The sequence below is a fragment of the Podarcis pityusensis genome, assembly GCF_964106645.2.
Source record: "Podarcis pityusensis genome assembly, chromosome: 7".
In the NCBI taxonomy this organism is placed as follows: Eukaryota; Metazoa; Chordata; class Lepidosauria; order Squamata; family Lacertidae; genus Podarcis; species Podarcis pityusensis.
The window spans coordinates 23,157,513-23,176,607 of NC_138031.1; the positions used below are offsets into that span (position 1 = coordinate 23,157,513).

General features: G+C 44.4%; 1 protein-coding gene across 3 annotated transcripts in view; it reads right to left on the minus strand.

The window, feature by feature from the left end:
• GRHL2 (grainyhead like transcription factor 2) overlaps positions 1-19,095 on the minus strand; it is an 87,245-nt gene that overhangs the window by 30,867 nt on the left and 37,283 nt on the right. For 2 of the 3 annotated variants that reach the window (XM_081013197.1, XM_081013195.1), the window contains exons 6-8: positions 17,462-17,618; positions 15,581-15,692; positions 13,942-14,036 (exon numbers count right to left, since the gene is read on the minus strand). In XM_081013197.1, coding sequence (XP_080869323.1) covers positions 13,942-14,036; positions 15,581-15,692; positions 17,462-17,618 — 364 coding nt within the window. The remainder of the gene's footprint in view (positions 1-13,941; positions 14,037-15,580; positions 15,693-17,461; positions 17,619-19,095) is intronic. The other variant, XM_081013196.1, reaches the window with a different exon arrangement.

Consider the following 19,095-nt stretch of genomic DNA (forward strand, 5'->3'; position numbering starts at 1 on the left):
TGGGACGTGCAAAATGGACTGCATTTCCTGTCTTAACGTAAGCCTCGTCCAGGGATTTTCTGCATGGATGATGCACTTTTGAAGAAGTGGGGCAGCAAGACTTTCCCCTCCCCACATCCTGCATTGCACTGAGCATGCCCCCTGGTTGTCTGCATAGGGCAAATGAAGGAGCAGCCTTCAAGTGGCTGGAACACTGTGAGGTCATCCAGTGGGCGTGGCCAGTGCCCCAAGGGATGCTGGGCCAGCACATTCCTGCTGCCCTCCTCTCCACACATAGGGTTGCATGAATGCAGAATACCTGAATGGGGCTATACGGAGGTGGGGATTTTTCTTTCCCCAGTCCAAGGACCACATTCCATCCAGAGGGAAACTTTCAGGTGGCTAGAATGCAAAGCTGGGCAGAGTAAGGACTAGGATGTTTACCTTTCTACAGCAGGCTACATTTCTACATGGCAAAGCCAGAGGTTTAAACACGATGTCTGTTCAACCAGGGATGGAGAACTTATGGCTCTCCAGATGTTGCTCTATAACCTCAACATCCCTGGCCATGCAAGCTGGGGTTGACAGGACATGGAATCCAACAACATCTGGAGGGTCTCCCCATCTGTGCCCTACACATTATGAGAACAGCTTATTACAATTCCAACCATCTCTGACTACCAAAGAATACATGCTACATATGCAAGGATACTGTGCATTGGGTCAAAATGCCTGAATCTCAAATACAGGAGCACTAACAAGAGGAAAATTCAAGCAAGAAACTTTCAGATAGCTGCCCTGAGCTTGGAAAAGCAGGATACAAACCAGTTAGATAAATAAATTCAGCTGCAGCAAAATTATATTGATGGAGAAGCGGAGATAGCTGAGTGATGGTAATTGATGACTACAAAAGGCCATCATTTTAGAAGATGGAATATCATCCTCCTGACACCTTAATAGATCAAGTCTCTTTAACAATCAATAATTTTAAACTTATGGCAAACCCCTACACACAGAGGGCTGGGGGGCAAAAGCTGTTGTATCAGTATTAATGCTGTGTTATTTTGCATTATAGGAACTGGACTAGAATTAAGGGAGACCAGTGACTTTTGCAAGGTTTTACGCCTCGGTACACTGCCCTACTAGCCTCTAGAAACAGTAGGGAGGGAGGGGGCTTTTAACTCGAAAAGGCCATTCACAAGAATGTGACACTGAAGCTATAAATTGTGCTTTGAGTGTGCTTTTAGTTTTAATTTAGCTTCATGGCCAAGATGACATCAATGCTCTATCACCTTTGCTTCTGAAAGATGACTGATGCTCAATTATCTAGATTCTCAGGAGCCTTTCAGGGATGTCTCAGAGCATCATTTATTCTCATGCTTCAGAAATCTGCTCTAGGTAGAAGGGCACTTTGATGCCACAGTGACAGATGCTCCAGAATAAGGGAGGCTGGAGGGAAGGTGGCAGAGATTAGAACAACCAAACATCACACTAGTCAACAAAGAAAGATGTACCTCTGATTGCAAAATACAGCTAGTGAATAATTACGTGCCTTTGATAAAATTCTTTCCCCCTCTATTCCACAGCAAATTGTGCATGTTCTAGTGAACACTTATGATCCGTGGAATAACAACACAGTGGTCGTTGGAAATGGCCCACAATGGGCAGAGAAGAGAGAAGTAGTCTATCCAGCAGCCATAGTAGAGAATGCAGACATGTTCTCACCAGGATTTTCCTCTGCAGGGAAATGCATGGACTCCTTCCTACTATATGAGGAAAGAAAGCAATATGGGGCACTGGGAAAGCCTGAGCGCATATTGGTACAGAAATGGACACCCAGCTGCAATACTTTTGCTATGGCTGTCATCACTGGGTTGGGTCAAGTATAGATTATAATAGAACATAGGCATTAGGAACCTAGGAAGTTGTACTGTACAGTCTGACCATTGGTCCATCTACTTAATTTTGTCCAGTTAGCATTGTAGCTGCTCTACAGGGTTTCATCCCTACCTAGAGATATCAGGGATTGAACCAAGGGACTTCCTGCTCCACCCCAAACTTCAACTTCAGGGTCAAAAACTCTGGTCTGAAGTAGTCATACATGCTCAGGCTCAAAGAGGAATAGCTGAGGGCTTCTACATGGAGAAGCATCATTTGAGGGACCACAGGTTCTCCATCCCATGCAGTGGCAGAAGAAGGGGACTCCCAGAGGACTTTTCCCTAAAGGCAAACCTGCTGCAAGTTGCAAGCCTTAAGGTTACACTGCACAGCTTCATCTCTTTTCCTTCGAAAGCAGATACTACAAGGCAGCCTGATGACAAGTGTTGGTATCTAATCTGCAGAAGAGAGATAGTCGAAAGATGTATGCGGGTAATTTCGACTCTCAAACGTCAATACCCAAGCGCCATTGCCTCAGGGCTTGGCACTAATTAGAGAGATAAAGGTAGGCAGCAAGTTTGCTGGCATTTGAAAAAGGAAAAAAACACACCAAGAAAACAGAGACAACGTGTACAGATGGGAGAAGAGATAGGTTGGATTTTTGCTCAGGGCACTGCAGATATATGATCACAGGGCAGAGTGGGAGAGAGATCCACATATACTTATCTCTTGTGTGTGAAAATACAGTCAGCTCTATTTAGAATCTAAACTGTATAAAAGTCTTAAGATTTAAATGGCAGGAAAATAGCAAATAGGCCTTAAGTTTGCTTAGGCAATCTCCCACCCTCATTTGCAATTCTTAAATATAAAAAGGGCCCTGAAAATTCATATTATCAGCAGCAACTCCTTATCAGTTGAAATGTGGCACTTCCCCAATCTGTGTCGTGCATAACTTACTGACAGAAAGAGCAGGTAGAGGCTAGAATAGCCACATGTTATTTAATAACTGTATTTTTTGTATTTGGAACACTTTAATATACTGGTTTTTATCTGCTCTCCACAGAGGCTGTATGTGACATGAATCAGGGTAATATTAATGGGGATTTAGGGTGATATTACTCGCAGCATATCTGTCAGGGGTTCAGGGACAGAGGCACAGGGTAGGCAGGAGATGGAGAGCGATGGGGATGAATCCCAGGACAGCGAGGAAGAGGATGACAATGACTCTAGAGATTCCATGAGTCTTTCCAGCGAATCAGAGGATTCCCAGAAGGGGGCGCCGGTGGTCAAGGCCAGGGGAGCCCCAGGGGGGACTTGTCAGGAGCAGGGGGCCAGCGGGGGATCCCAAAGTGGGAGCTGGGCGTCAGGACCAGCCTCCCCGCCAGAGTGCAGCGAAGGGGGTGGAGGTTCCAGTGTATCAGGGGAGGCGGCTCCGGCAGTAGAGAAAGGAGGGAGGTCGGAGCAAGCCACCCTCCCGGAAGGGGAGGGGAGTAGTGAAGGGAGTAGCGTAGCTGTCAAAAGGAAAGTTAGAGGTTGGGGGCGCGCGCCAAGTTCAAATGTAGAGGCGCGCGGAAGTACAGGGAGCCCGGAGGAGGGGCCAGGTCCCAAAGCCCGCAGGAGGGGGCAAGAGCAGTCTGATTCCGCGTCGGAGGAATCCAGGAGGGGCGAAACCCCAGCGGGCAGAAAGACCCTGCGGAAAAGGAAAGAGAGAAAGAGGTGGAGCAGCGCAAGCCTCTTAAACTGGTGCAGGGCAGGGACAGATTCAGAAGGGACTTCAGCGGTCTAAGCCTAGCAGACGTAGGGCTGCGCGCCTCGGATCTGAAGCAAACAATGAACTGCAATAAACACTTTTGTATATAAGAAAAGAAAGGCGTTGGTCTTTTGTGAGCTGAGACTTGAGGCAGCCCTGACAATATCCATTCAAATGAATGTGCCAAACTTAAGTCATATTTATTCATCTCAGTGGTTCTACTCTGATCACCACCCTTAGAAGACTCAAAACTGATAAAAGGTTTTGCTGAAATTGAAAAAAGGTCTTTATTGTTCAAAACAATCAAAGGCTGAGGGGAGAGAACTAAATAGAAACTGCGGGGGCAGGAAGAGACTCTTTGGTGAATTTGAGACAAAATGATATTTCATAGGTATATAGCGCAGCACAAGTGTTTAGTTTACTACATTATCCCGGCAACCACTACAAGTCTCCATGTGGGAGAAAGATACATGTGTAAAATGAGAATTAACATTTGATTTTGCACAATATATACAGTGAAGTCGCTGGCTGTACAGCAGGCTTCATAGTGCCTTCCAGATGTTTTGTTTCCAGATGTTAGCTTAGCGAGGAACAATTCACATACCAAAACTGATGTGGAAGCCACTGTCAGAAGTAAAAAAGATAGCTAGGAAATGGTTTTGACAGACTTGCTTTGCTTTCTCATTCAGAAAATCTCAGTGTTCCCACATTCACTTATTACAAGCTGAAACCTATGGAAGGTAGCATGGACAGAAACATTACAACACACATGAAGAAGAAGAAGAGGAGGAGGAGGAGGACTTTGGATTTGATATCCCACTTTATCACTACCCTAAGGAGTCTAAAAGCGGCCAACAATCTCCTTTTCCCTTCCTCCCCCACAACGAACACTCTGTGAGGTGAGTGAGGCTGAGAGACTTCAAAGAAGTGTGAGTAGCCCAAGGTCACCCAGCAGCTGCATGTGGAGGAGCGGGGAATTGAACCCAGTTCACCAGATTATGAGTCCACTGCGCTTAACCACTACACCACACTGGCTCTCATACTGTTTTGTGTTTGATTTATTACAGTCACAGATGCTGTTCAGAGGATTATATTTCTGACAGCATGCCACGTTTAACAATAAATATAAAAACTCTGAACTGAAAGCGGTTTTTCCCTGCTTTCAGAATTTTTCTAGCCAGGATGTCTCCTACATCAGTCTTAAAAAAAAAATCTTTTATAGGCCTTCAGTTATAATGATAATAAAAAACACCTTATATACAACCTTTTTGCTTATTTTCTTAAATCAACAATCAGCTGCTTAAAAAATGAAGAAAAAAATACAGAAGGCCTAAATGGTCTGGTGTAGTAAATTCCTGAGATAAATTTGAGACTAGGTTTCTAGTACCTACGGTTTGGAAACATAGGAATCCGCTGTTTACTAAAGGCGACCATTTATCCATCTAGCACAGTATTTTATTCTCTGGCTTCCAGTGGCACATCGCTTGCTGTCTGCAGGAACTTGTGTCTCCCAAGCCAAAGCAATAGTCTCCCAGCAGGGGCGTTGCTGCCACTTACTGGGAGGACATGGGAAACACGGAGGGGGGCTGTGTGAGCGTGCCGGTAGGAGCACTTGACCCGCTTCTGAGGTCTAGCTCCGAGAGCCTTCTGGCGGTTCCCACCCTGCGAGAAGTGAGGTTGGAGGGAACCAGGCAGAGGGCCTTCTTGGTAGTGGCACCTGCCCTGTGGAACGCCTCCCTATCAGATGTCAAGGAAATAAACAACTATCTGACTTTTAGAAGACATTTGAAGGCAGCCCTGTTTAGGGATGTTTTTAATGTTAGATATTTTATTGTGCTTTTAATTCTGTTGGGAGCTGCCCAGATGGGTGGGGCATAAATTAATAAATAACAACAAACAACAACAACAACAACAACAATAATAATAATATACTGCCAAACCACCCTCCTCCAGCAAGTAGCAATGGTGCCCCTGCCAGCAGGTTGCCACTACAGGCAGGATGCTCCTATTTCATCTGGGACCTTCATTACACTTCATGAACCTAGGACCTTCTTCATGCTTAAAACAGCAAGGAACTGGATAGCCCATCACCTGTTCCAACATTGTTGTTGTTTTAAAGGAGAAGCTGTATCAATTATTTATTGTTACAGGGCATCTGATCAGCTCCAAAAGTACAGTTGCATAGGATTGCACGGTCAGGAACTCATAAGATGCTTTAAATATCTTTTCAGGTCAGCCATTGCCTCTAAGCAGGGCATTCCATTGCACACAGACACATGTTGCATTTTCCTGACATTACCAGTTGAAACGATTAGCTGGATTTGTCTTGGTCTTGAATCAACGACTGGGCCATTTCTCAGGTTCTGGACAAGGACTAAAACAGACTAAGATGGATGTTGGGCGGAACTGCTGTGAAACTGAAGTAGCCTCCTCCTCAAACTAGGTTTACATAAATGTGTTGATGCTGTATGTTTCATCTGTGGTAAGCTATCCTACTGAAGTTGTTTTTCAGGATGAGGGGGTGGAAAAGGAGGATTTGGCAGTTCGTGATATTTCTTTAACAGTTCTTATCAGGGAATTCTTTGCGTTTGTTTTTTACAACTTCTTTCTTGAAATAAAATTATTATGATGATGATCAGCTAGCAGCTGGTGTAAAAGGCTTCAACCTTGTAATTTGGAGAACCACTGTCAGGCAGAAAATATAATTCAAAGATAGATGGACAAATAGTATGATGTGGCAGAAGGCAGCTTCCCATGTTCCTAGCAACTTTTGCATGTTAAAAACAAGCATCCTTGTGTGTGTGTGTGTGTGTGGGCAAAGAACTGTATATTCAACTCTAGGGAGTTCTACCTTCATGCCATAAAATAAATTAAGAGATCCACTGCTAACACTTTAAATTTTAAACAAAACTATCAACCCATTATATTTTAATCATTTGTTTTTGTTTCTGGTTTTTAGAATCTTGCTGCCAGTCCCAAGCCCTAAACACTGGGCACAGTAGAGCTTTAAATAAACAAAACTCCTTTGTGCAGAGTAAGTGCAGCTTTTATAGTTTCTTTTGACATCCGTTACCTTATAAATTCATGCAAAGTCAACGCCTTTGTTCCAGCTCAATACCAATGTCTCCAGCAAATGTTTACCTTTCCCTTTAAGAAGCTTCCTTTACCCTGCACCACACCCCAGCAACTACATAAAAACTCGGTTTGCTGCAAATGGTAGGTGCACACCTGTTCGGCCATTCGTATACGCTGCAGTTGCTAGATGCATTGCAACCACAGTGTTTTATTTAAAACACCCTGCTTTATGTGCGATTTAAAGAACCCTGGCTCTCAGCCAAATACTACACTGGTTTTGGTAGTGGTGTTTACACACCGTTTCTTCTTTTCTAATTTTTAAAGTACTGAATGTTAACAGAAATTATACATCTTTGTACGTGTTAACAAGAAAAAATTAAATACACACACAGGCACAGCCGCACAAACCAAAGGTTGCAAATTATGAGGTTCTGCAGGTTTGGTAGGGATCTCTACTCATATTAGAGCCTGCTTACCCTTGCAAAACTACAGGGTCAGGAAACGCTTTAGCAGGGTTGATCAGAATGAGGCAGAATGAGGCAGCTGCATCAGGTGGCAGCTGTTGGGGGGCAGGAAAAAGCAGTGAGGGGTTGGAGGGCAGAAGTCTATGTGCCACATTGCCTGTCCTGACCCCCTCTAAGTTAGTCTACTGCCTTGACATGTAGTGGAGGACACTGGTGTTGAAATTCAATTCAACGCCTCTGCCCTGCTCCCATTACACCTCTTCTGGGTCTGCAAAAAGCACAGTTGTGCACAAGCTTTGAACGCACATAAAATGGTCATTCCCTGTATGTGGAAGTGTGTATGCTCCTATGCTCCATGTTATCCTTTGCCTCAGGCAGCAAAATATATTTGGCCAGACCTGAGCTTAAAAATTAAAGAGTTATCAGATGTATGATGGGTTTATACACACATGCACAGGTACCGGCAAAGGGAAGATGTTATTACAAAACGAAGGCCAAAGGCCCAGCAATGTTAAGGGCACAAGAATTGTGTCACAACTCTCCACTCAAAAGAGCCCATCAGAATAAGAGTTATCGACTCCCAACAAAACAAGATGAATGGTGCACTAAAGACCAAAATAAGAATGTTTATGTCCCTTCCAAATATTGCCCCTCGCAAGGGTTGCACATGCAGGCTTCTCTGGTGCCACCAGCGAACTAGTCTGGTGCCAGGAGGCAGCACAGATGTGCTAATCTTGTGACAAGAGGATACGAGTTTTGTGGGTGGAAAGGAAAAGGATAAAGTTCCTCTAAGGCCGTCTTTCACAATCTGGTGCCTCCAGATGTCTTGGGCTGATGGAAGGTGCAGTGTAATCCAAAACATCTGGAGGCACCAGGATAGGGAAGGCTATTCGAAGGCCAATTCTCTCCCTCCCTATGATTTTTCATGGGTTATACATAATAATAGGGACAAGGTCAACTATGGAAACAAGCTTTTTATCAAGGATGAAGGACACACGCCTAATCTGGTGCATGTTGCTCTAAAATATTCTAAAGCAGTGCTTCTCAACTTGGGATAGTTCACAGTATGGGTCATGTGGTATAGTGCTTAAAAAGATCCACAGCAATCTAAAGATCTAAACAAGCAATTCTGTCCACATGGAAGTAGCTTCCCTATGGCATGGATGAGTCCCAGTTGGGTGGATTTTGTATTTACTCATTATCTTTATATAACATTTCTCCTCCAAAGAGCTCAAGGTGTCATACTAGGTCCTCCCCTCCCTATTTTACACAGAGTAACCCTACAACAGGCATCCCCAAACTCAGCCCTCCAGCTGTTTTGGGACTACAATCCCCATCATCCCTGACCACTGGTCCTGTTAGCTAGGGATGATGGGAGTTGTAGTTCCAAAACAGCTGGAGGACCGAGTTTGGGGATGCCTGCCCTACGAGGTAGGTTCAGCTGAGAGGCAGTGCCTGGCTCAAGAGCACCCCGTGAGCTTCACAGGTGCGTGTGAATTTGAACCTGGGTCTTCCCAGTGCTGGCCCAAGACTCTTAACAACCACAACACAGAAAAGTCCATGACCTGTGTTATCAGTCTGGCTCATGTGGATGACACATTTGCACATGCCTCAGCACTCTTGAGACTGCACTATATAGGCTTCCATGTTGCTAGGGGTGTCACTGAACACAGTGAATATGATGGTATCACTATGAAGATCCCTTCTCCTTCAAAAGTCGCTAGGATAAAATATATTCTGCTTTAAGAAAGTGCTTTTTTCCCACATTCAACTCCAGGCAGTGCTCTGGTACACTGAGCCTTGAATCTTAATTTCCGTAAGAGAGGCCTTTGTATGGGTGAAATTTATTTTAATCTCAAAATTGTGGGAAAAGAGGGAAATGGCCCTGAAACAATGGAGTCAGTTTAAAAAACTATCCTTAAGGGAGGCTATAATTAGAGCTTCCAGCTCTCTGGAGTGAGGTAACTGTGGAGTGGGTTGGGGGTGGGGAGCCTCCTCCACAGGAGGGAATCCTATCTGCAAACGACTAGGTGAGCGAGAACGAGTTAATGCCCAGATATGGAAACTGCTCACCATGTGATCTTTCTAGCATTATGCCTCACATGAACCTATGGGAGGTAGGAATAGTATTACAGTGAAGGGTGAGGAACACAAATCAATGGGCGTTTCCTTCCCCCCCCCCAGACCTACAACCCCGAATTATTATTATAACAAGCTACGTCTTGTCAAAATACTTGGGTTATCAGCGCACACCTGTAGTCAGAGATAGTTGATACCTATGAAAATAATGTTCACGAAACACCATAAGAAGATGCTACAGCAGAAATGGCAGGCACCTCGACCGCCACAACTGCTGGTGTCAGGGTGACCAAAGGGTAGGAATGTCAGAAGCTGTCTCATAGGGTCCCATCTAGCTCAGTATTGCCAACACTGACTTGTCAGCAGCTCCCTCCAATTTCAGATTTTCTCCAGCCCTACCTGAAGAAGCCAAGGAAGAAGAGGAGTTTGGATTTGATATCCCGCATTATCACTACCCGAAGGAATCTCAAAGCAGCTAACATTCTCCTTTCCCTTCCTCCCCCACAACAAACACTCTGTGAGGTGAGTGGGGCTGAGAGACTTCAGAGAAGTGTGACTGGCCCAAGGTCACCCAGCAGCTGCATGTGGAGGAGTGGGGAATCGAACCCAGTTCACCAGATTACGAGTCTACCACTCTTAACCACTACACCACACCGAGACCTTTCGACTGCTAAGCAGATGCTCCTCCATACATTAGTCGCAAAACAGCCTGAGCACTTAAGTAAAACACATTTTAAATGCCCCAACAATAGCTCAAAAATAAAGAGACGCTCTATGCTGCTAACGAGGGAGAAAAGTGATGAAGGAAACAGGACTGGTGTTAGGGCGTGTGGTAAAATGAGGTACCTCCTTCCCTCAGAGCCTCTGGTCCCTCCTCATTCAATCTCCCCCAGGCCTGGCAACGTCCACTGAGTTCTCCATCAACCCAGTCCCATGGCTGCAACATCCATTTGTTTCTTGCTGTGCATCCCTACTCTGCTCCCTTCCTATGCTTGTCTCCTGAGGAGATTCAGGTGAACCGCTGAACATCATGACACAGGTGGAGCCATCCAGCAGAGGCTGTGTGGCTGTACTTGCCCAGTTCTGCCATGTGGGAACAGCTCTGCTTGCCACCCCCCTTGCTTGCAAAACATGTCAAAGAATACTAGGAGGAACAAATTTGTAGTCACATCCCTTGGCAATGTGTGTTCAGGGCACTTACATAAACTGCCACCTATGCTCTTCCAACTGAATTTACCTTTAGCAAGCTCTACCTATTTGCTGCAGTAGGTCGACAACGCCCAGCCCCACATCAATTCCCAAACCAACAGGGCCTCCTGGCAGGTGCTACAGGGCTTGTACTAGGACATGGGTAGGCAAACTAAGGCCCAGGGGCCGGATCCAGCCTAATCGCCTTCTAAATCCGGCCCGTGATCGGTCCAGGAATCAGCGTGTTTTTACATGAGTAGAACGTGTGCTTTTATTTAAAATGCATCTCTGGGTTATTTGTGGGGCACAGGAATTCATTCATATATATTTTTTCAAAATATGGTCCGGCCCCCCACAAGGTCTGAGGGACAGTGGACCGGCCCCCTGCTGAAAAAGTTTGCTGACCCCTGTACTAGGACCTTGGCAGATCATGCACTGGTTCCCTGCTGGTTAGAGGGTGGAACTACAGGTAGTTCCTGCTGAAACTTTCAGACAGCACTCCATAATCCTCTTCACTTGTGATGTTAGGTGATGATAGTGGAACAATCAGGTGGCTCCATGAGAAAGGCATTCCAAAGGGGAGATGCCACCAATGGAAGCACTCTCTTCCCCCACCTTTGGCTCCCTCACTTCAGAGGGTGAGGCCACCCAGAGGACGACCTCGGCAATGACCTTAGTAATGGGCAGGCTAATGTGGCCTGGGTGATCCTTGGGGACTCAGGTCCCAAATCATATAGAGAATTAATGGCAAGCACTATTACCTTTATTTGTGCTCTAAAAATGGACAAGGAGTCAGTGAGACTGTTGAAACACTGGAAAAATATCTTCCCCCTCACCCGCCCATTGCCTGGTTTGTTAGCAGCCTAGCTTGTTTTTGGACTACCGTAACTGGGTGGCGCTGTGGTCTAAACCACAGAGCCTAGGGCTTGCCAATCAGAAGGTCAGCGGTTTGAATCCCCGCAACGGGGTGAACTCCAGTTGTTCAGTCCCAGCTCCTGCCCACCTAGCAGTTCGAAAGCATGTCAAAGTGCAAGTAGATAAACAGGTACCACTCCAGCGGGAAGGTAAACGGCGTTTCCGTTCGCTGCTCTGGTTTGTCAGAAGCAGCTTAGTCATGCTGGCCACATGACCCAGAAGCTGTCTGCGGACAAACGCCGGCTCTCTCGGCCAATAAAGCGAGATGAGCGCCGCAACCCCAGAGTCGTTTGCAACTGGACCTAATGGTGAGGGGTACCTTTACCTTCACCTTTAACTGTTTTTGGACTAGCTTGTTTTTGGACTAACCCAGCCTAGCAGGGTTTTGGACTAACTGTGGCTTCTGGGCAGTCTTCAAAGGCAGCCCCACAGACAATGCTTCATAGTAGCCTAAACTCTGCTGGAAAGGACTGTGGGACTGTTAAGAGTAAAATCCCACCTGTGTTTCTCAAACCAGGATAATACTGCATTTTCAATCAATAAAAAAACCGTAATAGCAATTGCTATTTTTGTTTTGTGAGTGGCAATAGGTTACTAAGGTTCCCGCAGGATATTTGCTTCATACCATGGAGACCAGGGTCAGGCCGACCTGGGCTGCAACTTAATAGCGCTGATTGAAGTAAAAGGCGTTTCAACGGCAGGCTTGCAATTTCTGGTTAAGACTATTAGCCAGCATTCATCTGAAGGTAGGAATGATCTGAACTGCAACCCTGCAGACAAACACTGACAACGCCGAGGCAGGCCGAGGATGCTGTGAAGCTAGAGTTATCCAGGGGGAGGAAATGTACAGAGTAGTGATGTCAGGCTGTGTGTTATGTCAGGCTTAGATGCTTCAGTAAGAGTAGAGCATCCCTCTGTTTCTTGTAATGTTTCCTTTTGCTTTACAGAAGGATGGAAGAAGGCAAGTTATGCACACATGCTAAGGGCTATTTTGTTTGTCCATTCATTTTGTAGGAAGTGGGTAATAGGTTAATTTTTATTTTTTTTATATTTTTTGGTGCAATGGACCTAACGGTCAGGGGTCCCTTTACCTTTACCTTTTATGCCCAGCACTTGTAAAGCTTCCCTCCTATGTTATTAACATCTTTTCAATAAAATGCTAACATTCTTCTGCAGGCAAACGACTCATGCACAATGGGGGATTTGTCTCACTAAGCACAGCAGGATGTACTCTTTCATCAGCAAACATCAATAGGCCAAAATCACTCAGGCTATCAATGAAAGCTTTTCTGAACTCTTCTGCAAATGGACTTCCTTCGCTCAGTATTAAGACAGTCCTTCTGCTCCTAGTGTCACAATGGGCTGTCTTCAACCCTAAGCCCGGAAAATCCCATGCAGAAATGCAAAGATCACGTTTATCTTCGTTATATGAAGTCATGGCTACTCTTACTGAAAGGTCAAAGCATTACATTGTCACTGGGTTTTCCCTCTGGTTCCAAACTGTTTTCAGTCCTCACACACATTTTTATATAAGTTTTGACTAATGTACATAGTTTTGCAAGGAATGTTCCTTAATATAATGCATTTTTGTATATCTCCCCCCACTAATACCTTCATTTTTATGCACATTACCATAAATATTACCAATGCAGTTCTTGTTGTGGTAGTGCCCAATCACAAGATTTGAGGAATCTTCCAGAATTCCTTTTACAACTATCAGCTGCTGATGGTTTGTTTACCAAACTGATATATTATCATCATCCATTTTTGTATGAAAAGGTTTAAATTTATTTCTCCATAGGATCTGAATAGTTGTTCACACAATTTCTACCTTTGTCCTTGCTGTTTGCATTAGGGCTGGGGGAAAAACTCTGTCTGCCCATCTGACCTAGTACCTCAGGTGGCACAATGGGTCAATGACTGTTAACCAGAAGGTTAGTGGTTCAAGTCCACCCAGGGACAGCTGTAGGCAGGATTCCTGCTCTGTGGGTTGCTTCCAACTCTATGATTCTATACCAGCTGGTTTCCTGGACCCTTAGTAGAAGAAAACATTTCAGCAGCCCTTCAAAGTAACATTTTATAAAATAGTTCCCAAGTCAGAATCCCCTTGAATTTCAGTAAAATATCAAAGCCAGATATTTCTAAGCTTTAAATCAAGCATGACTACAAATCCTATTTTCTGAACAGCCCTAATAAGTACAAGTAAAAGGTAAAGGTAAAGGGACCCTTGACCATTAGGTCCAGTTGTGGCCGACTCTGGGGTTGCGGCGCTCATCTCACTTTATTGGCCGAGGGAGCCGGTGTACAGCTTCTGGGTCATGTGGCCAGCATGACTAAGCCACATCTGGCGAACCAGAACAGCGCATGGAAACGCCGTTTACCTTCCCGCCAGAGCGGTACCTATTTATCTACTTGCACTTTGATGTGCTTTCAAACTGCTAGGTGGGCAGGAGCAGGGACCGAGCAACGGGAGCTCACCCCGTCACAGGGATTTGAACCGCCAACCTTCTGATCAGCAAGTCCTAGGCTCTGTGGTTTAACCCACAGCGCCATCCGCGTCCCTAATAAGTACAAGTACATTTCAATTAAGTTTGCTGGGGGATGATGCCTTACCTTTGCTTCTTCATTGACATCCCAAGTAAAAGATATGGCATTATAAGCGATTTCTTCTATATTCCCGATAGTGTTAAAGCTCTCCTTGTAGTCAGCTGCAAAAAAGAGCAGATCACAGATCATTTTGTAAAATTTAGATTTTTGAGTTTTTACCCAGGCATGTTTTCACATTCCACATCACTTGAGTTTCACTTATGGTGACTACAATATGTTACAATATCTATACGTATGTGTCACTTGGTTCATCACAATCCAAGTGTAACTTCTGTTTAATTCCTTTGGCTTTACTGAAGATGCCCTGACGCCTCCTCAGGGAACTACATTTCCCCATGATTCTCTGGGAAGGGGGAATAACAATTAACATGATTGCATCGCCTCAGAAATAAGGCCAATTGTGGTCACTGGGAATTGCCAGATAAAAGTGTGCAAGATTACAGCCAAAAACAGTTTACAGCTATGGTATAGATAAGCCCCGAGTCCTCAAGTGCCTTATCCTTATCACATTTTGCACACCCAAAATTCATGCATAAATATCACAGGCAATATTGTATGCAAAAGCACAAAAGACCCACTTAATAGCTCTTGGGTGGAAGCATCTTGCATGACATTAAATAGGAAAATGATATCCAGGACAACATATATAGTTAGGTTGTGCTGCTCTGACTCACACAGGACAGCAAGATCTGTTCAGTTTAGGTCACTCCAACTGAGAGTTAAAATGTGACAAAAGGTTTACGAGAAAGGCTGATTACAACTGATCCATATACAGCCTAGGGGAAAGGGAGGGTACAGTATGACAGTATCTTTTAAATATGTTAAGATTGCCATAAATAAGGGGAAGAGTCATGACTAGTGCCAAAAGCTAGGCAAGCTGAATAGCCATGGGGCATCTCTGCTCTGAAAAGCAAAAATGGGTACAATTCTCCTCGAATGGTGAGGGAGAGGTCATGGTGAGAAAAGAGAATGGGGAAGAGAAAATGGCTGATGGCCCACTGCCCGGTTACTCCCAAATTCTGATCCTATTTCTGGGGGGAATAATCATAATCATGGAGATGGGCTGATAGTTCATTGCCCTGAAGCCAGAACAAGGGATAAAAACCAATGTGGGAGTAAGATATAACATGAGCCAAATAATAGGAAAAGCTTCCGAGAAATGCAAGCCTACTGAGTCACTGGTTTTCAGTTGACGAGGCAGGACTTACAAGTGAGTTACAACATGATCTAAAGCAGGTCATAATGGCAATGCTACTATCCTTATCTTTTGTTTACATTTCTAAAAAGAAGGAGAATGGAGAGGAAAATGAGAAACAAGAGGCAACAAGAAAAGAGAAAATGTACATGTAAGCTTGACAAAAGTCAAGTGGGTTCTATGATGTAAGTCAGCAATAAAGTCAGAAATGAATTCAGTACAGCACTGCTAAATGCAATGACTGGACCAGGGCAGTCCAATACCAAACTTGCATTCAGTGACCAGACTGGGGTGATCTAACAGCAAACTGATGGGTCACTAATTGGCTATCCCTGCTCTACAACAAAAACAACTTTCTGGTGCCTGCACTTATTCCCCTACCAGAAACCTCCAATGTTACAAAAAGGCACCAGTGAGCATGGATGCTCACAGGACTGCTTTCTCACTCACCAATGTCAAGGACCCTTTGCTTTGCTGTGTGCTGCCGAGAATGCCAGTATTTCCAATGCTTCAGCTGTTCGTCACGGTTTTTATCCTCGCTGAACACAACCATGACCACACTCTGGAAAGACCACAGAAAAACCTTAGGATGGTTGATGGGGTTGACCAAGCATGAATGCTAAGCAAGAGAAATCCTTAAACATTTTTTGTCTTGCCATTTGTACCTGCCTGGAGTACATTTTGCTCCTATTTTTCTAATAGGGAAATAAATAAATAGCTGGACTCTTGTATCCACAGATGTGCCAGGGAGGGACTTGCAAGTCTTAATGGAACCACATTCAACTGCCATGGCATTTGTGACATCGGCAAGCACAGAGATCTCCCATAGGCTGCCTCCTGCCTCCTGTATTCACTTATTTTAAAACATTATAGTTCTCTTTTCAAAACAAGTTTCAAAGAGGCATACCGGGGGTGGGGGGTGACCCACCAATACCATCAAAACTGACATTTTTAAAAAAGAACAGAAAATATAATAATAATAATAATAATAATAATAATAATAATAATAATTATTATTTATACCCCGCCCATCTGGCTGGGTTTCCTCAGCCACTCTGGGCGGCTTCCAACAAAACACTAAAATACAATAACCTATTAGACATTAAAAGTTTCCTAAACAGAATTTCAGCTATTGAAGGCTTCTTGAAAAGGTCTGACAGCCCAACTAGACATGTTGTGTGTCACCCTTGAATACAATCACCCATGATTTATTTCTTGAAATAAATATATCAGTGGGCGTAGGTTGAATTCAGCTTGGGAGTTCAGGCGCTGGGTGAGGAGAGGTTAATTCCCTCCTCCACACTGTTTTCCCAGTGAAAAATGCCCTATATGGCGTCTGTATGCTTTGTCCCATTCGGCAACTAACAATTTCATGTTTTCACGGGGGAAACAGTGTGTGGGAGGGCAGAGATTTAAACCCTCTCATCCAGTGCTGAAGCACCAAGCTCTTAAAATCTATTCTAGAAATGAAACAGGGAATCCTATGCACATATCTCTCTGGTCACATCTAGTTTGCCTCCCACGCCTTGCCCTTGAAAGTTCTGTTTAAAGTCAAGATGCTTTTATCATTACTTAGCATTTGTATGCTCAAAGCACTAAGGATTGGCCACATCCTAGCTGCTGCAGCATGGAGGTGCAAAAATCCCCCTTGGCGCTGTTACACTTTCTGCCTGAGGCAGGTTTTGATGCAGCAGACCATCGAAACTGATTGTAACCAATGCCCTTGTCCTGACTTTGTGGCTTTCTGTGGATTTTTAAATATTTTGTCTCGTTGTTTTACTGTTCAGGACTTTACAGTGGTACCTCGGGTTAAGTACTTAATTCGTTCCGGAGGTCCGTTCTTAACCTGAAACTGTTCTTAACCTGAAGTACCACTTTAGCTAATGGGGCCTCCCGCTGCCGCCGGAGCACGATTTCTGTTCTTATCCTGAAGCAAAGTTCTTAACCTGAGGTAATATTTCTGGGTTAGCGGAGTCTGTAACCTGAATCGTATGTAACCTGAAGCGTATGTAACCTGAGGTACCACTGTATGCTGCCCTAGGAGCTTTTTTAAACTGAAGGATGATCTCGTTCCAATAAATAAACAAATGGGAACGAAGATAACTTAGTAGTCCATTAAACTTTGCTAGAGGAGTTCTGTTTTTTTAAAAGAAAAAAGCAGATCCAACCTGTTTCAGCTGACTGCTTCATAAGTCTGTTGACAGAAATGAATGGCCGTGTCAACAAAGTGCGTTTAGAGGTAGAGTGAACACAAAACCACACACACACACACACACACACAGAGCGCCATTAGTATATCACTATTACCAATCTCATAAAGACCAGCCGTACCCTGACTTTGCTGATGGGATGTCTGAAGCATTTGTTGTCTCCAGTCTCGCTCAGAGTTATGGCATAGAACTGCCCCTTGTTTAAGTACGTCATCGGTCCTTCTCCTTGCTTTTGACGCAGGGATTTGGTCGCTTCCAAAGTATAACGGAATGTGCTGCTATGTGAAGAAAGTAAGAACACAACACCAACAGAATTAATAACAAAAGCCACTGAGTTCTGAAACACAGATATTAGGCTTTTATGGAGTTGTATAAATGGCCGCAGTTCAAGAGCTAGCCTGGCACAGCTAGCCTGGAAATGGGAAATACAGATTCAGCTCTGCCATCAGGTATGAAGCTCAGCTGGTGGCCTGGAACAATGTAAGGCTAAGAAGAACAATTCCGATCCCCTTGGAGGAAGGAGAGGTGTGGGCAGAATAAAAGTGAAACAAAAATAAACAAAAAGTCTACCGCAGGTAACTGCCATGGTATTTACGTCAGAGCCTGTAATATTGTCATAATGGCATTGTAGGAGGAATTTATTGGCCACCAAGCAAACACAGCACACACCCATCCCTAGGGTGATTTATTATTGCATTCCGCATTTTTACATAGATAGATGTGTTTATTTTATTTTATAAAGAAAGGCGGGGGGGGGGTGTTGTTTGTTTGTTTGCAGATTTATAAGCTGCTTCCCAACAAATGTTTCTGAAGCAGCGCACCACTAAACACACACATAGCAAAAATAAATATATACGTAATAATCTAAGAAGCATTGAGAGTTGCTACCATTCAGTGTAGACAATATGGATTAAAATGGTCCAATGGCCTGACTCAGAATAAGGCAGATTCCTATATTCCTATGGTTTCAAGGAAAAAGTATTTACTATGGATAATTTATTTACACTCCTGTTTTCGACAGGAACGCCTGGGCTTCTTGCCTTCCTACTGTGTCGTCTCTTTTACAGAAGCCAAAGTGGGCATTATATATATATAATACAGGCTCATCTATGCAACTGCTGACCTACCCCTTTCTGAGCATTGATGCCCTGGCACAGCAGATGTTAGAAAAGGGCTGCAGGAGTCCAGTGAATGCAGAATATTACGCAAGTGAATCAAAACTTCATCTCTTTTTAGTACTGCATTTCCTAGAAACCAGCTTGCGTGACGTTTGATCACCAACAGGCAACATGCTGCTACTGGCTGGAGAGGAACAAGAAACGGCAGCCACAAGCCACGGGAGGTGACCCCTAACTATTCTCCCCCACAGTGACTTGCTGTCGCTCCTGCTAGGACAAAAATTGAGCTTTGAACGTAATGCTGCAGCTACAGGAAAAGGAGCACGCAAAAACTGTAACCCCAAGGTGCCAGAGAGGCAAAAAGGTAATAAGCAGCCTGCTGATGCTACAAGGGTTTGTGGCAAGCCCAGAGCTAAGGTGACATATAGAGGTGTGAGATTCCAGGGTTTGTGTTTCCTTTTGGAAGTGAGGCACAGAGGAGCCTGGGGTGTCTTTATTTAAGCCTTGGGACCTAAATACCTATAGGAGTGTCTCCATCCATACTAAAATAACCTCCCCAACATGGGAGGCTCTGCTCCCCCCTCCCCCATTTATACTGTGCTTCTATTTTGGAATGGGCCAGCCAAAATGGGGCTTT